Consider the following 17,883-nt stretch of genomic DNA (forward strand, 5'->3'; position numbering starts at 1 on the left):
GCAAAATGGCAGAATCACAGAATTGTTTGGGTCTTTAAGAGACCTTAAAGATCATCCAGTTCCACGCCCCTGTCACAGATAGGGACATCACCCACTAGACCAGGTTGCTCAGAGCTTCACCCAACCTGGCCTTAAACACTTCCAGGGATGGGGCATCCATGTCTCTGGGAAACCTGTTCCAGTGCCTCACCATCCTCACAATAAAGAATTTCTTTGTAATGTTCAATCTAAACCTTCTCTCTGTCAGTTTGAATCCATTCCCCCTTGTCCTGTCACTGCACGCTCTTGTACAAAGCCCCTTTCCACCTTTCTTGCAGGCTCCCTTCAGACCCTGCAAGGCTGCAATTAGGTCACCCCTAAGTCGTCTCTTTTGCAGGCTGAACAATCCCTATTTTCTCAGCCTTTTGTCATAGGAGTGGTGCTCCATCCCTGCAATTAACTCGGTGGCTTCCTCAGGACTTGCTCCAACAGGTCCGTGTCCCTCCCGTGCTGGGGATCCCAGAGGCCGGTGTTCACCCTCCCCTTCTTTCTGTGTCTCGCACACCCCCTTCTGCCCCCAGGCCAGCAGCGGCTGCCCTTCCCGCGGCTTCTGAGGGCAGCAGAGTGAGAAGGGGCAGGCGAAGGGCTCAGGTTCGCGGCCGTGCCCGCTCCCACCCCCTCACAGCGGCACCGCCATCCTCCCCTCGCCGGGGCCGGGCCCGCCGGGGGGCGGGGCTTCCCCCGTGCCCCCGCCCCCGCTGCCCCGCCCCCGCCGCCAGGAGGGCGGGGCGCCGAGCCCGGGGCGCGCGCCCGCGCGCCGCCGCCACCGGAGCCGGAAGCGCGGCGGGCGGAGCGGAGCGGGCAGCGTTGGGCGCCGCCATGAGCTTCCTCATCGACTCCAGCATCATGTTCACCTCGCAGGTACCCACCCCTTCCCCGCCGCTGCGGCGCGACGCCGCGCCTCCGGCCGGCAGAAGGGCGAGGGAGCGGGGAGGTCTCGCCGTCACCGGGCTTCCCTCTCCCTGCGCCCTGTCCGGGCTGGAGGAGCGCGAGGGCGGTGCCTGGGGGCGCGCGTGCGCAGCGCTCCGCGCGAGGGGCGCGCGGACCCTGACGGGCGGCCGGGCCGGGCCGGGCCGGGCCGGAGCGAACCCAGCCCAGCCCAGGAGAAGCGAGCTCCGCTTAGCTTTAACTTTAACTTCAACTTCCTCCGGTTGGGACAGACAGGGAAGTTCACCTTGCTGGTCTCTACCGGGTGCGTGGTTTGTTTCTGGTGTTCCTCAGCAAGGCTGACCCTAGGCAGTTGGACCAGATAAAAATGCGTTTAAGTGGATCACAGTGGGATCTGGTTTAATCTTTAATCTTCTGAGCCGGTGTGAAAGTTTTGTTCTGTAGTGATGAGCTGAGGAAAAGGAACCTTTCCCCTCTCAGCAGCAGGTGGTTGTCTTAGGTAGGCTTCGATGCACAACCCTAATTCCTGACAATTTTCAGGACAGCTTTTGGCTGTTTTTTAGAAGAACAATGCCCTCCCATTTGATAATGCTCTGATTTTTGCTTACAACGTGCTTTTTCACTCTTGGTGGCTTGAAGGTTAATGTTTGGGTTAGGGTTAGAACACAGCTTTGGTACTGTTAGCAGTGCACCCAGAACAAAAACTCCCACTTTTTTGCTTTGAGTTCTGAGCTCTAACTTTGCTAATAGCTTTTCTTTCATTTCTGGTGGCAGCTTTGAAGCCTCTCATCATCTTTAACAGTACCAAGTTAGATGTTTGAGTCGCTGCATGTAATTGTCAGATTCTCGAGATTTTGCTGAGTTTACACATCACATTCACCTGCAGTGTCTTAGAGTGTGAACTTCTACCAAAATGTCTTTCTTTGCTTTTGTACAGTCCCTAACACAAGGGGAGTCTAATCTTCTTGTTTAGTTTTTGGTTGTTATTGTACCTACTTATCTCTTCATCTTTTACTTCTTTTTGAAGAGTTTGTCTCTACCTTTTTCTTCCTTCCTACAGTTAAATGTGGAATTATTTTATGTAGCTCTCATTTGCTTATCATACTTATTTAGCTTATGACCCCTAGATAGGAGGCTTATAGAGTATCTTTCCTTTTTGCTAGCAGCCACTTTAAAGTCTGAAGTCCTCCTCAAACAAGTTTTGGCAGCTGTTACAAATCACTCATTCGACCTCGTTCCTATTTCAGTTCTTCTTTCAAGGCAGGCTGTGTTTGATCTTCTTGCCCAGCATTCCAGGTATTTCTTGTCCGTAAATAATGTTAGTGTGTTACCTTTGCTACTGTGGTTACTCCTGATGTGCAGGGAAGTAATACACAATAATTCCTTTGTTTTTTGTCTTTGAATGTTTCTCATCTCCACGGCAGGGTGGGTAGAAAGCTTTGGCCTTTTCCATGTGCTCTGAGGAGATATATTGACTTTATTCTGTGATGTCTGACATATACTGAATTTTGTCTTTGCCTTGAACAAAGCTACTTCTGTAAAAAATATTGAGTATTTCCTGAATTCTCTTTCTGCTTGGGTTCTTTTAAATCATTCCACTCCCTTTCAGTCTTATGAGGAATAGATGGGACTACCCACGGGAGGCCTGACAACACAGTCCCCTTTTACTCCCTGAAGACAGGTAATTGCAATTTTGGCCACCTTGTTCAATTTGTATTTACTTCATTTAAGTCATCTGCAAAATAGCTGTGATATTAAGTTGATCCCTTCTGGAGTGTGAAGAAACTTTAACAAATTTTGTAATGTGCTTTCATGACCACTGAAATGCAAAGTGTTATTGGCTTTTTCTGCTTCACCTGCCTTGTCCATGTGGCTTCCTGCAGCTCCAGATTGTGGTTTGAGGCATTCAGCACTGCCTTTTCCCCACCTTAGAGATCCCTGTAGCATCTTTCACCCACAATGTGTCAGTGTCTAACCAGATGTACTGTAAAGACCTCTGCAAAAAATTCACATGCACTTCTAGTCTACAAGAAATAGCAGATATTTTTATAACATTTACTCATCCCTACAAGCTATGTATGTGGTGGGCATTCAAGTGTTTGCTTTGCCTCCATTTCTGTGTTCCCTGTAAAAAAACCCATAGGCTTTAATTCTGTAGATTACAAGAGTGAAACAAGAATCAAGAGTGCAAAGGATTCTGGCAGGCCAGGAACTGAGGAATTCGGAGAATTTTGGAACACCAAACTCTGTTGTCTTGACTAGATCTTCCTTAAGGCCATAGTATTTTGTGTCTGCTACACTTAGATATTTAAAACATTAGTTTTTCCATGGTACCTTGGCAAGTGTTAATCCTTTGTGGATCTTGGGTACTTTGGGTTAGCTTTTTTCCTTCCATTTGTTTAATTTACAGTCAGCAGTGCAGTGGGTTTGTGTTTGGCAAGTTGCAGGATGCAAATGTTGAGTGCTTCATCTCTTCTGCAGGTGCTGTTCTTTGGATTTGGGTGGCTCTTCTTCATGCGAAAGCTCTTCAAGGATTATGAGGTGAGAAGGAACCTTTCATTAAGTCTGTATCTTAAAAAAATACTCCCAATTATAGAAATATTTTTAAAACTTCATTTAGCCTTATTCCTCTCTTTAATCCCTTTTATCTTATCTGCAGTTACTTTCTTTTTAATTTCCTCTTGTGATTCTGTTTGAAAGACTCCTAGATATCTGAGGAAATGGGTTCTTCTGTGACCACTGAAAGTTTCCTTACTGGCTACTGTTAAATAAAAAGAAATATGGAGGAGATGCAGGGGTAATAGGAAACTGAGGGAACTGTTTTACCTTTTGCCCTGGTAAGCTCAGCTTATGTAAAGTGAAATTTTTGAGACAAAATTAAATCCAGTGAGATGTGTCAATTGCAGCTGAATTGGTTTGTGAGGATTGGATGGGATAAAAATGCCATTTTCTTATCCATAGTGGAGTATGAGGTTGTAGTCTAGGTCAGAGATGGTTTAAGTGCAATCCAAATTCAGACCCCAAGAGTTTTTCTGATGTGGATTTTATTTTTAAACCTAAGGTTAATATCAAAGAGCTGTCTTAGTGTATGAGTTTGCCCTCTGTTTTCCAAGAGACTTTGGGCTTCCTCCTTAAGCAGATAAAGGGCTTGGTGCCTTTAAGAAAGAGACTCAGTTGTGGGCCATCATGCCTTGTGATTTGTTTTGTTGTCTGAGGATATCAGGACGCCATCCCAGAAATGTAAGTGCCTGATGTCTCTGGATTGTTCTCTGCACTGCAGGTGCGACAGTATGTGGTCCAGGTGATCTTCTCTGTGACTTTTGCCTTCTCTTGTACCATGTTTGAGCTCATCATCTTTGAGATTTTGGGAGTGCTGAACAGCAGGTGAGTCTGGGAGCCTGCTGGGGACTGGCCTGCCTTGTGCTCTGCAGCATCTTCAGTCTAACTTCTAAACTAATGGATTAGTCTTGGATTGGGGAAATCACAGGAGAAAACTGTCAGCAGCTCAAGGAAGATGTCTGTGCAGCAACATTTATTTGACAGAACATGGGACTAGTAGCCATAAGCTTCCAATTTTCCATGCAATTGCTATTAACAAATGGCCTAGGTCTTTCGGGCAAGGCTTTTGCCTTTGACATTCTCCATTTGTGAAGTTAAAAGAAATTATTTCTTTTATGGAAGTATTGTAACTCTTCAGATCATACTAAGAGCACTTTTCAGATGCTAAAGACTGCAGAATCTTTAAGCTCTGGTTTTTCTTTGGTGGTCAGAGGAGTGAATAAGATGTGAAGCTAATTTTGGAGTGAAAGCTATGTCTGTAACAATGCAGGATTTGTGAATCAAAGGTGAATCCCCCCTTAACAATAGGGTGAGAACTTTTACATAAAGGGGATGTTAAAAACTCTCTTCTTTGGAAGTCAATACAAAAGAGAAGACAGAACAGTAACATGTAGAGGCTAAGTTGGGTTTCTTCTTATTCTATCTCATCATACAAGTATAAGAGAGCAGTCAAAGGGGTTGAAAGGCAAGAAGTACAGAACTGATGACAGGTAATGTTAGTTCTGTATGTTATTAATACATGGGGCTGGTAGCCAGAGAGATCACTGAGGAGTATGCTTTTATAAGCTTCAATAAAGGGCTAGACTTAAGTATAGATGAAAATGTTTGCTTCTGAATTAGTTAGAAAAAAGTGACAAGGATCCTTGTCATTTCTTCTTCCTGAGGATAAAATGGATATGAGTTAATGTTGGGAATGGGGACATGTATTTTTCTGTTCAAGTAAAGTGAAAGGTCAGTTCAGCCAAGATGATCTCACCTGCATTTGACTACTCTGATTTGGTCAGAGGAGTATTCATCATGTTGATCTGTATATGTATTTATAAAACCTTGCTTTGCAAAGTCTTGCAGATGAGACAGTTCACTCTGAAGTGAAACATGCTGACTTATGAACATGAAGTATTTTTAATCTTTTCAATATGAATTAGCTCTTTTTTTTACTCAGCTGTTCATTAGAAAATTAATTACTGCTTATACTTAGTTTTGATTTACTGTTCAACTAGATGAACAGTCAGTCACATGAATCATGCTGCAACTGGCATTAGTCACCATAGAAAATACAGTATTTGATAAAATATCCAGCGTGGTTTTCTGGATAGTTGTTCAGTTTTAAATACACATTCTTGACCTCTATATTTAAAAATAAAACCACATAAAACTCCAAACAGAACAACTCCCTCTCCTCTACCCTAATAAAAAAAAATCCAGAATATTCTATATGCTAAGCCAATATTATTCATTGCTTGATTTAGTTAAAAAGATTTCACTGACATGCAATTTTCTTTGAGAAATTTGTTGTATTATGCTTGTGCTAAATCAGTATTTTGATTTTATTTCAGCTCTCGATATTTTCATTGGAAGCTGAACCTGTGTGTCATTTTGCTCATCCTAGTCTTCATGGTGCCCTTCTACATTGGTTACTTTGTTGTGAGCAATATCAGATTATGTGAGTACTCGGTTTGGTGCAGGGGAGCTGCTAATTTGACACTAGGAATACAAATGAGAAATAATTTTGGTTACTGTCCTCATACCTCCCTCCTTGCCCTGGCTTTGTTCTGGCTAAATACCTTCTCTTTGGACCTTTATACTTTATCATGGACCATTCATTGTAAAGTCAGGAAATGCTTTACGTGACCCCAGCAAATGCTGCTTTTCTTCACGGGTTTCAACAAAGTTGAGCACTTCAGAGTAATATTACTGGGATTTGTTCCTTTGCTATTTTAAGCTTGCAGCCAAACTCTGCAACCCTTGGCAGGGCTCTGTTTTTCTGCTAGGGGGCAAAAGAAATGAGGCAGAGAAGCTCAATAAATCACTTCTGAAGCAGAAAAGCTCAGTAAATTACTTTTGCTTTTTTTGTTTCTGCTGTCTGGATGAGGCCTCTTCCATGGGCTAATGGACACTTAAACCTTGAGCTGTGATACACATCGCACCTTGATGTGCAATACACATCACTCTTCTGTGTGAAGCTTAGGCACATAGGTTGGGAATATTAAGTGTGTAGTTTTGCCATGAAGATGAAATATTTAAGATTCACGTTCAAGATCACACAAGAAAGAAGCTGTGAAGTGGTCCCATGTTGTCAGTGGAGCCTTGTGTGAGGTGAAGGGATGCACACTGCAAGCTGTAGCTCTGTCAGGTGACACCTGCTTTGGCCACCACTTCTCAAAGTAGCATTTAGATCAGTGTAGAAATGTTGCAAGCTATAAAAAGCCCTAAAGGAAGAACCTATTTTAAACACTCCCTTTTTACTCTCCATTAGTGCACAGACAGAAACTACTTTTTGCATGTGTTGTGTGGTTGACATTCATGTATTTCTTCTGGAAGCTGGGGGATCCGTTTCCAATCCTGAGCCCAAAACATGGTGAGTTTCATTTTCTTGCTGATTTCTTCCCTCCTGCAAATAGACTTTGTTATTTCATTTTTATTTTGGAGCTATTATTATCCCAGCTCTGCAGCTGGGACTGTAGAAAGTTGTCCCTGCAACTGAGGGTTTGCTCTGCTTTGAAATCTGCAATGTGAAGGTTATCAGACTGACAGAAATGGGTGGATACATCTGGATTGTTTTCATTAGTTTTCTTTCAGTACCACAGGAAAACTTGAAGGATTTAAATCCTAACTGATCCTAGACTGTGTAAGGACATGGTGTACTTTTGAGGACACAGAAACTTTATCTCCACAAAAAGCTGATCACAGTTTTTATTCACTTACTTCTTTCTACTGTAGAGACTAAACCTAGTTTATTTAAGAAGCAGATCAACAACCAATCCTTCATCTGACTTTTTTTCAGTCAAGTTTTTCTTTCTTGTGGCTGAAATCAGATGAGTTTAGCATGAGTGGCTGTCCAGTTGTGTCCAAAACACAGCAGTGTGCCTAAACTCCAGAGCCGCACAGACTGTAGCCAGCAAGGGGCCTGGCAGTTGTGCTGGCTTTGGTACAGATTCCTGCTGTGCCTGAGCCCAGAGGCTGTGCAGTTGCACAGGACTGGAGTGTGGGTTGGTAAGTCCTGCTGGATGCCAGAGCTGTTTGTGTACAGAATTAGCTTGGGTGTCTCTGTTGTGGTCATGAGTATTTTCAGTGTGAAGATACTGTGTGCACTTGGGCTAGCGTGGGTCCAACAGAGTGATCGTGTGCCTGGCTGTGCTGAACCCTTGAGGCATCTGACTGTGCTGAAGGATTTTAATGCTGTCAGAACCAGACTATTTGTCACTGGTGTTACCTGTATAACTTACATTGCCCTTCTGTTTCCTCTGCACTGGAAAATTGTTTGGATATTGTTTCCAACAGGTGAAATTCAGTCTGTTTCACGGAAATTGGTGAATATGTCTGTCTGCATGCAAAATGCTCAGCTTAGTCTTTCTGTTCTGTGGGAAGCTGCTTGACTCTGTACTTACATGAGAAGTTGAGGGATAGCAACTGCTGTAGGGTCTGCTCACCCTTTCATCTGTGATCCTAAAAATTTCCTTAGAGAATATGTGTGTATGTGTTTTGTAATTGTGTCATTTGCCTCCAAAATCCAGCAGCTCATGTATAGCGCAGATCCCTCTGCCCAGTGTTCCATTGCCAAGAAAAACTTGAATCCATTGTGAGCTGCAGAAGGTGCTTGAGTTGGTAGAATGTAACAATCCAGTGGAAACTTAGCCATGGGGTTTGGGTAATCCTCTTTAGGTCACCAAAATGTTCTGGGGGGCTGTGTAACACCTGCAGATTCTAGAATGGGTGGTAGGGTGTTTTCTGTTTTTAATTGTACTTTACAGGGTGTGTTACCTCCACTTAAGAGTTCTACAATGCCTTATCCTATCCTACCAGGTGTAGACATGAGGTTAGAGCAAAGGATTCTACATGTTTATTCCCTGCTGTATTGTTGGGGTTCTGCTGTCCTGCAGGTGGGTTTCATCAGGAAATGGTGACCCAATTCAGGCAGGTGGGGATGGGGATGGCAGTGTCCTGCAGCTGAGAAGTGCACCATTGAGCAAAGGCTCCCTTGAACTGCAGCTTATTTCACAAACCTGAGTTTGGGAGCTTGTCGTGCAAGGAAGGTTATGCCTAATGACACACCAATATTCTAATAAAGCTCCTACCACTGTCTGAGTTGATGGAACATTCATTCACTTTATGTGTGAGTTTCATGGGGAAGCATTGCTCCAGCCAGTGGAATGTCATGTCGTTTTGAAGGCACCTCTGTTTTAAGTGCTGCAGTCTGACAGTGTGTGGGGCAAAAGGCCAGTGTATTGTAGCACATTCTGTAGCTCCTGTAAATCTCTGTGCAGCTGCACATGACTGGGTGTCTCGGTTTCCCTTTGTGAAGTCTTTTTGCCTTGTTTTCATCATTCATTCCACTTCTCTGAAGCATGAAATGTGGTTTGGCGCTCAGCCATCTCAGCTTTGCAATCGTGTAAGCTCTAAATGTGCTGTGCGTGGCATCTGCTCTATAACCAGCTCCCTAAAAAGTGAGTGGTGTTTACTGCACATGGCACCGTGTCCTGGGAAGGCAGGTTGAGGTCTGTGGTAAGAAAAAATGCAGCTTCAGTGCTTGGTGATGGTTACAGCACAGGCTTGATGCTCATGTTGAATTACACATGTTTTAGAGTCCACTTGGTGCTCAGGTAGACGACCTTGGTGGTCACCTAAACGAGTTTGTGTCAACCAGATGAACACTGAACAGCCAGGAGCAGCTTAAGCTTCCCAAGCCCACTGTCCTGCAAGCACAGCTTGTGTCTGATCTGGAGGGGTTGCTTCTAATGGGATGGGGGTTCAGACGTTTTTAGGCCAGTGTGCCAGGACCAACTGGTTTGGTAATAATTGCTGATAATTGCAAAAGTGCTTTTTTGGATGACACTCCTTTATAAGTGCCTGGTGGAAGATCTGGGTTCCCACCTCAGCAAATGGCAAACATATTTTATTAATTTGGAACCAAAATATTGATATTTAGTGTTCTCTGCATATCCATATATCTGTCTTAAGTTTCTTCATAGCTGGAGTTCCCCATCCCTGTTTCTAAGCATGGTAATGTGATTTCTGGAGGAGACTTTCTACCCCTTTCTTCTCCTAGTCCCTGTCTGTCCTTCCTGTTACCTGGGGTCATTGCAGTAGGAAGGCAGTCAGATTAATTAAGCAGCTGTATGTTATGTTAGGAAGGCATCAAGTGTGGAGCAGAGTGAAGAGATCAAGGTTGCTGATGCCATGTTTTTCCCTCCCTCAGGAATCCTGTCTATAGAACAGCTCATCAGCCGTGTTGGTGTGATTGGGGTGACACTCATGGCTTTGCTGTCCGGATTTGGGGCTGTCAACTGTCCATATACTTACATGTCCTACTTTCTCAGGTAACTGCAGCCTTGTCCAGCTTTTTGAGATTATTTTTTGCTTTTCCCGTGGCATCGTTTCAAGTTTTTTGTTACTTTTTTCTGAATCTAGCTGTTGTCATGTCTGCATGCTAGAATCATTTCCACTGCTGCTGCACATTATACAGGCTTTTCTTTGCCTCATAGGCATGTGCACATCTCCTCTGAAATGGGGTAGCAGGCCTAATTGGGGTCTTTATTTTGCAGGAATGTAACAGATGCAGATATTTTGGCTCTGGAGCGACGACTCCTTCAGACTATGGACATGATTGTTAGCAAGAAAAAAAGGTGAGAGGACAACAGTAGCACGAAATTATTTATCTCAAGGATTTGTAGTCAGTGTGGTATAAGATGGTTTTTGAAATCTGAATTGGGCTGAGCTGTGTGGTGTTTTGTTCTGGCCTGATACATGACTGTTTTCAGCACTGAGTAGTGCCCTTTGTGGCTGCAGTGGCACAGATTAGGCTTCCAAGACCATTTGTAACTCTCTGCTGGCAGCATAACTAATCTGTAGGATGGGCACCTTTCTCTCCTGCTGAGCCAGGGAGCCTTAGGCCACTACAGCTGGCTCTTACTCGTGGTTTCAGGACAGAAAGTGGTTTGTACATAAGGGGAATCCTGGCCAAAGTTGAGGCAGGGTAGTGAGCTGGTGTGGACACAGCTATATTCTTGCAAACAGCAAGGTTTATGTTATTTAAGTTTTGCAGAATTGCAAAATGTTGCTAATGTGGATATACTATAGTACACCAGTATGCCATTAGAACTCTGCTGGCATTGGTTTAGCTTATTCCATGTCCCCCAAGCTAAAAAAAAACCACCTTCTTTCAGAAACAATGTAGTTTCATTTACACTGAGAATATTTTTGTCTGCATATTTCATATCAATATTACATATTTCATGTCTTGCTAGTAGTGCAGAATAAATCCAGTTACTGGAGTCACTTCAAAGGTTTGACTGTCTGACACAACAGTCTCCCAAACTTTACTTTTGGTGTTTTAATGTTTCAATGCAACCTTTTAACATGTGCAGAGGAGTTTTTAGATAGCCTAACCTTGCCAAATTTATCACCATGTATATATCTGCTGATGAGTATTAGCTGATGGAAGTGTAGTTAAAGCATAACCTCCTTCCCCTTTGAAAATGTTAAGCAGTGAACAACTCTGTACTTGTGGTCATGTGTGAGATGGTAAGTAGTGAGAGAATTTAATTACTCATGTTTAATTGATTTAATTGACTGGAAGCACTCTAAAAGACTGCCTTTGGAGTTAAAAGATACTGTGTAGTGCTGTTTCTGACTCTGCTCTTTTGTACAGTGGTTTTGGGTCTCTGGTCCAGGGAGAGTGATATTGGGGTAAAAGTCAGGATGCCAGAGGCTTGTAACTAACTAGCACATTCGTGCCTTCCTATGGCCAGGAAATCTGAATATGGCAACTTCCTAACTATTATGAAGAGCCATGTATTAATCACTTGGGAATTATAATGGAACTCATGTATATGTTTAAAAAAAAAACCAACAAAAACCCAAAACAATGTGCAAAACTGAGTAGTCTCAGAACTGTGAAAGAAGTAGCAGAAGCTTGAGTTCTGTAGATTCTTGTTCTCTTCTGTTTTAACAGGGAGCAGTGGGCTTGCATGACTGGACTATTTGTTCATGTAAAGTCAAATTTAAAAGGTTAGATATGTATCAGTCCAAATGCAACCAAGTAATTGGCAGAACAAGTGGGAAAATAGCAGTATTTTCCAGCTCTGGGTAAATGCTGCAGTTGCATAAATTGTCACTGGTGTGCTGGCCACATTCTCAGTACTACTGATAGTTCAGAACTTATCAGTGAGCACAAGAGTTGTAAGGCAATAGAACATAACGCTTTTGTTTTCTTTGCTGATCCTGACATTTCTTCTCATGCCAACCCTTATTCATGCTGGCTTCCTAGTCAGTAGGAGATGGTGAAAGTTGTTTGCCCTGATGGTTTTTGCACAGGAGTCACTTTTCTCTCCTTCCTGAGCACCATCAAATAAAGCCTTATGGAAACTCACCTCTCAGGCTGTCAGATTCTTTATACTCATTCTTGCAGGTGTGACATAAGTAATCCTGAGGTTTGAAATGCCGGCATTCTGATGGCATTGCTTCATTTGTGTCATGTTGGAGTCAGATCAGCTGATCTGACACAAATATCACATAACATCATTACTAATCTACACACACAGAGTGTGTGGGGTTTGTCTGTGGATCCTTTCTGTGAGATCTCCAGAACTGCTGCTGTGTGGATACAGAGATCTAAAAAGAGAAGATTTTCTTTTGTGTATCTATAACCCTGTGTTTCACTTGGACATTGCTGCATTTTTGCTGCAATGCTGTGGATGATTTGGGATAGACCATGTGAATCTGTGTACTGTGGAGAAAACAAGGATTAAAATGCATTTCTTAAATTTGGCAGCTATCAGGATTCTAAGATCTCTGTTACTTGTAGTCTGTGGCCATATGTGCTTTTATCTTTATGTGGGGTGCCCCAAGGGTGTTTATTTTGCTCATGTGAAAGGAATGATGGAATGATTTTTATTTTTCTTTTTTTATTAAACTGCTTATCACCATCCTTGAAGAGGGCTCAGTGTCAAAAGTAGCAATGCTGGCTGCAGCTACAAGAAAGGGACTAAACCCCACAGAATCATGGATCATCCTGAGAATCCTGTGAATAGTTTTCAGCTTAGGAATGGATACCTTGCTCACAAATTTCATTGGGGAGAAATGTGAGGGAACGAGACCAGAAGCCAACACTGCTCGTGGGGATTATGCTGTGGTGCACATGGAAGTGTGAGGGACGATATGCAGCAGCTGCTGGGGTGTTGGAATTCACTTCAGGAGTCACGTTCAGATCGCCTGAGGCATCCAGTGGTTCAGTCCAAGAATGGATTTGTGTGTTTGTGCTTCATAGCAGCTTGTCATGCAGCCCAGCAGTGAGTGACAGCATATCAGAGTGCTCTGCACACCATCCAGAGCTCATAGCTCCATGGAAAAGGCGACTGTGCCATGGTAAAGAAGAGGTGTCCAAGGAGAGGGAGGAGCATGAGAAATCTTCTAATTCCTGAGCTTGAGATAACATGGTCATGTGTTTGAGGAAAGAAAAGCAGCTAATCATATGATTGAGAAATCCATTTGAATTCTGAATTTTTAACTGGGTTTAAATCCCTTTAGGGTTGAAACAGGATCCTGAATGGAAGACTTGGGAAGTGTCTCATTGAATCTCGCTTGATTCGATCTGGGCTCTACTCCAGACCTAATCAGGATAATTTTATGTAGTGGAATTGGTGTTTAGGGGAAGAAAAAAGGGTCATCTCTTTTTGGTCAATTTAGTTTAACAGCATCTTCTAAGAAACTGGTGGATTTTTTTTCTTTTTTCTTGTTTTGATTTTTCATAAAAATATTATATTCCTAAGGACTTGTGTTTTCTATTCTTTCAGGATAGCAGTGGCTCACAGGACAATGTTTCAGAGAGGAGAAGTGCATAACAGACCCACTGGCTTCTGGGGAATGATAAAAAGTGTTACAACATCTGTTCCTGGCAGTGAAAGTATCCTTCATCTGCATGCTGGCACCTGCCTTGGGAGGTGGATCCAGCTTTCTTTGTTTTGAGAGGTAGAGTGTTAGTTGGGACAGTCACAAAGCATTTGTGTTTCAACACATTTCAAGCCTAATGTCTCCTGGGAAGTTTGTTCTCTGGCACTGTCTGACCTTTTGCCCTGGCCTTGGGCACAGTTTTACTGTGACACAGGCAGAAGTTTTATGTTTCTGCCCTGCTTTATAAATGCTCTGTTGCATCACCATGGGTGAGGTGTACAGCAGATCAGGGTACACTTGATGTGCACACTTACCACAGATTCACAGAATGGTTTGGGTTAGAAGGGACCTTAAGATCATCCAGTTCCCTGTAGAAGGAATCTCTTGGGAATGACAAGGGTCTGTACTTCTCTATCAGAGTTGCTTACCAGCAACTGATTTCTGTCAGACCACTTGAAGTGTGCATTTTGCATATTTGAGGCTGAGGACTCTTCTTCCTCTCCTTTCACACTAGTTGCTAAAATCAGAATTTGGCTATTTGACAGACTTTTCATAGCAATCACTAATCTCTTGCAGCAGTTACTCAGCAGTTTTGTTTATGAAGATGATCTGAGATGACATATTGTGAGATACACTTCAGTGGCAAGGGACACTGGTCAAAGTGGAGCAGCAGTTTTTGAGAGCTCTGGTTTTATTCTGTAATGTGTTTCCCAGGCAAAGAGTTTGCTGCATGACTGTCTAAATACTGTGTCCTGCCTTCCTCCTTAAACTGGAGTAGTGTGCATCAGGTTCATCCTTGAGATTTCTTTGGTGCTGTTTTAATGAGCAGCATAAAGACTGAATGACAAGCCTGATGTGGATCTAAGAAGAGACCAAACCATTAGATGTGTCCCTTGAGCTGAAGGTAGGGAATGTTTTCTTAATTAAGAATTCATGATGTGTTCTAGCCTTGACTATGTTGGTTTGCCAGATCTGTCCCTTATCCAGCAAGAAGTGGATGCCCTGGAAGAATTGAGTCGGCAGCTTTTCCTGGAAACTGCTGACTTGCATGCAACAAAGGTACACAGCAAATAACTGCCCAGATGGGTGTTGAGAGGTCAGAGTAGTTTGAAAGAGTACATGTGTTATGAGAAATTGAAACTTATTCAGTAGGTAAATGGTGAAATGTTGTAATGCAGTGGAGTGAGGATCTGTTCCTTTAACTTTGGGGCTGGATGACAGTTCAGGTCCATCCTTGAGTCTGTCCCATGGCCCTATAACTATTTACAAGCTTAGGAATTAACACTTAAGAGTTCAGAAGCATTTGAATTAAAAGATGTAGAAAGATAGGGCTGTGTTTGTTACTGTTGGTGCTCCATTACAATTTTATGTTGTGGGTGATTGTGAAAGTGACATATTTTTTTTATGTTTTCCTCCCTCTCCCTGATTTTGTATTTCCAGGAGAGAATAGAGTACTCCAAAACTTTTCAGGGAAAATACTTTAACTTCTTGGGTTATTTTTTCTCCATCTACTGTGTCTGGAAAATCTTCATGGTATGTAAATGTTTTATTTCATTTTTTGTGGATGTATGCAAATATACCCTGCATAGATTATGCTACACATGCAGTTCATTAAGTAATGCTGTAGTTTCTTTAAAATCCAGAAATTCTGAAAGAAACTGGCCCTTGGTTGAAATAAAGCTCTGGATCTGGCTTTTTCTATACAGCATTACACCAGTAGCTCTTACATGGGTGTGTTTGTGCTGCCTTCGGCAATCTGACCACCCCCTGCCCTTCTCTTGATGGTACAATAGAAGAGTCATGCATGAGCCTCACCTGTGAGAGTGAGAAATGCTTTTGCCTTTTTGCTTAAATGTAAATCCATCTCTCTTTCAGGCAACCATCAATATTGTATTTGACCGTGTGGGGAAGACTGATCCAGTCACAAGAGGAATTGAGATCACTGTAAATTACCTGGGAATCCAGTTTGATGTGAGCCTTTATTAATTCTTGCAGCCTTTTCAGCAATTCATATCTTATCTAAATAAAATCATCCTGCTGCTAGGGAGAAAGTGATAGACCCTGAGAATGTGGCTTTGGCTTTTGACTTATTGAGGAGGAAAGGAAAATGCACCATGAATGTTGCTTTCACACTGATTTTATGCTGAGATGGGGATGTGGTCTTGCCAGAGAGGCAGTGATTTGGTGTTGTTGTTTTTTTTTTTGTTTGGTTTTTTTTTTTTTTTTTTTTTTGTTTTGTTTTGTTTTGTTTTGGAGAAATAGAAGCAGTTTAGAAATTCTGCTTAGATTAATACATTCAGCTCCAGAGTTATTTTGGTATTTTATACAAATAGTTGTTCTGTCATTTACACAATCTATGAAAATGGGGTTCTTTGTGATTGGTATAAACTAAATCTCCTTCTCTTGTGTTCAGAGTAAACTGTTGCTAATACATTTGTGAAAATGTCTGTTATATAAACCTTGTATACAATAGATATCCGTACAATTAGGAGAGACAAAGACCCTGAAGAATTGGCAGCTATACAATGTGATGTAAATGAAGTTAGTGTTAAAGTTTTAACTGTGTTCTTCTTGTTGATACAGGTCAAATTCTGGTCTCAGCACATTTCCTTTATTCTTGTTGGAATAATCATTGTTACCTCTATTAGAGGGTTGTTAATCACACTTACAAAGGTAAGAACCAGGACTCTTAAGTGGTTTTACACAGAGAAATTAATGATCAGATCTTTACCTTTTGATGGAACAAGTACTGTATAAACTTTCAATATGTATTTATGTTTATGTTTAAATACCTGAATATAAATTCTTGCAGAGAGAAGAAGGTAGGAAGAATATCTTTTGCAGGGTATTTCCCCAGTCTCTTGTCAGGAAGGGATCTAGATGTTAAATAAGATGGTAAATGTAAGCAAGGGTTCAAAATGCTGCTGTAGCCAAGGCTTATTAGTAAGGTTGGTGAGATGGTGATTAAAAGCATTTGCATTACTTAATTTAAGCTGCTGGTAGGACTGAAAGGCATTAACTCAACAGACATGTGACTCATTGACTTGACCTGGCGTTTGGTACCTATGCTTAAATTTCTCTGTATTGTTTTGTGATTTTTGACACAAGGTGCAGCTGGTTGGGGAAGATTGATGCAGACTAGGGTTTCTGAAAGTTTGAGGTTAATGAAAGTCGTTTACAGGTAGCCCTCTAGAATGTATGGTTTTGATGGGGTATTTTGAAATGCAAAGGTATTGAATGGTATCTTCTTTTCATGCTGTCCTAAGGGACATCAGACTTACCTAACTGCTTATTTCCAATGTTTTTGGTTTTTTTTTTCCCTAGTTCTTCTATGCCATTTCCAGCAGCAAGTCCTCCAATGTTATTGTTCTGCTGTTAGCCCAGATAATGGTGAGTATGGAGAACCCTGGGCACGCCCACGTGCACTTCTGCATTTATACGTTGTGTGTGTTTAAACACATAACAGTATCTTTGTGTGCTGCCCAGTGAGCCACAGAGCCTGAGGTGAGGCAGTAACTGCTCTCCCTGTTTTAACTTCCAGGGAATGTACTTTGTGTCATCAGTGCTCCTGATCCGCATGAGCATGCCTCCGGAATACCGCACCATTATTACAGAGGTCCTGGGAGAGCTCCAGTTCAACTTCTATCACCGTTGGTTTGATGTGATATTCCTCGTTAGTGCCCTGTCCAGTATCCTCTTTCTCTATTTAGCACACAAACAAGCCCCAGAAAAGCATATGGCTCTCTGAGGCAGAACTGCAGCCATGCCCTGCTTTCTGTCCTGTCAGCTGCACTGCTGCAGCTCTTGTGGATCGCAGAACTTGGAGAGACAGCGCTGCTCTGTGTGTTTGGCAGTGTAACTGCAAAACTTGGAGAGACAGGACTGCTCTGTGTGTTCTGGCTCCTTGAACCTCCACACGAGTCATCATCAAGCTCTGTGGCTGGTTTCGTTCAGTACCACAGCTGGAGGGGATGGGGTGTGTGTGCTAAACTTGAAACAGTTAATTGCCAAGCAATAAAAGCAATCCTGGACACACCACTATCCAGGGGCATCAGAGCTTGTGTGTGGTAGGCTGGCTGAACATCTACTGTTGGAACATCATCTTCACAGAAGGCACCAAGAAATTTGAATTTTCTTTTGAAAATCAACTTATAATTGGGATTTGGAGGACAGCAATTCTGGAATTGAATGTTTAAGTCTGTGGAATTAAATAAGCTTTTGTGATATGCAAGTATCACAGTTGTTTTTTGTCAGTCCCAAAGATTTGGCTGGATTTGAGCCAGAAATTGGTTGGGATTTGCTGTCCAGCAGGAGTGGAGTGGAGAGAGCTCCATTTCTGTATGTAAAGTGTGCTAGTGTGTATCACCAGTACCTACTATCTTTAGGAACTGGAGATTTGCTTTCTCTTACTGAATGTCAACTTTCTTTTCTCTCTCTGCATAAGTGGAACTGAGGTTTTGCGTTCCTCTTTGGTAGAATTCAGTGTTGACTTGAAGACCACTACCATGC

At 42.5% G+C, this 17,883-nt stretch overlaps 1 protein-coding gene across 3 annotated transcripts; it reads left to right on the plus strand.

Moving 5' to 3' along the window:
- The first annotated feature begins 789 nt into the window (after positions 1 to 789).
- Positions 790 to 17,600, plus strand: GPR89B (G protein-coupled receptor 89B). Of its 3 annotated transcripts, XR_010996103.1 has the most exons (15): positions 790 to 900; positions 3,409 to 3,468; positions 4,208 to 4,311; positions 5,823 to 5,929; positions 6,743 to 6,844; positions 9,683 to 9,803; positions 10,029 to 10,109; positions 13,278 to 13,387; positions 14,345 to 14,433; positions 14,815 to 14,907; positions 15,250 to 15,345; positions 15,958 to 16,047; positions 16,699 to 16,764; positions 16,916 to 17,180; positions 17,229 to 17,600. XR_010996103.1 is itself a non-coding variant. In XM_068180575.1 (14 exons), the coding sequence occupies exons 1-14, from the start codon at positions 859 to 861 to the stop codon at positions 17,120 to 17,122; spliced, it is 1,368 nt and encodes a 455-aa protein (XP_068036676.1). In that variant the 5' UTR covers positions 790 to 858; the 3' UTR covers positions 17,123 to 17,600. The 3 variants fall into 3 exon arrangements, 2 of the variants coding, with proteins under 2 accessions (XP_068036676.1, XP_068036677.1); XM_068180575.1 differs by having other exon boundaries at positions 16,916 to 17,600; XM_068180576.1 differs by lacking the exons at positions 790 to 900; positions 4,208 to 4,311 and having other exon boundaries at positions 3,412 to 3,468; positions 16,916 to 17,600.
- The last annotated feature ends 283 nt before the right edge of the window (positions 17,601 to 17,883 follow it).

The sequence above is a fragment of the Anomalospiza imberbis genome, chromosome 2, assembly GCF_031753505.1.
Source record: "Anomalospiza imberbis isolate Cuckoo-Finch-1a 21T00152 chromosome 2, ASM3175350v1, whole genome shotgun sequence".
Taxonomy (NCBI): Eukaryota; Metazoa; Chordata; class Aves; order Passeriformes; family Viduidae; genus Anomalospiza; species Anomalospiza imberbis.

Excerpts from the sequence above, each read along its gene's own strand:
- GPR89B (XM_068180575.1), top strand. The coding sequence starts at position 859 with ATGAGCTTCCTCATCGACTCCAGCATCATGTTCACCTCGCAG. Across the intron at positions 5,930-6,742 it reads TGTGAGCAATATCAGATTAT|TGCACAGACAGAAACTACTT; the intron begins GTGAGTACTCGG and ends ACTCTCCATTAG. Across the intron at positions 14,908-15,249 it reads GTGTCTGGAAAATCTTCATG|GCAACCATCAATATTGTATT; the intron begins GTATGTAAATGT and ends TCTCTCTTTCAG.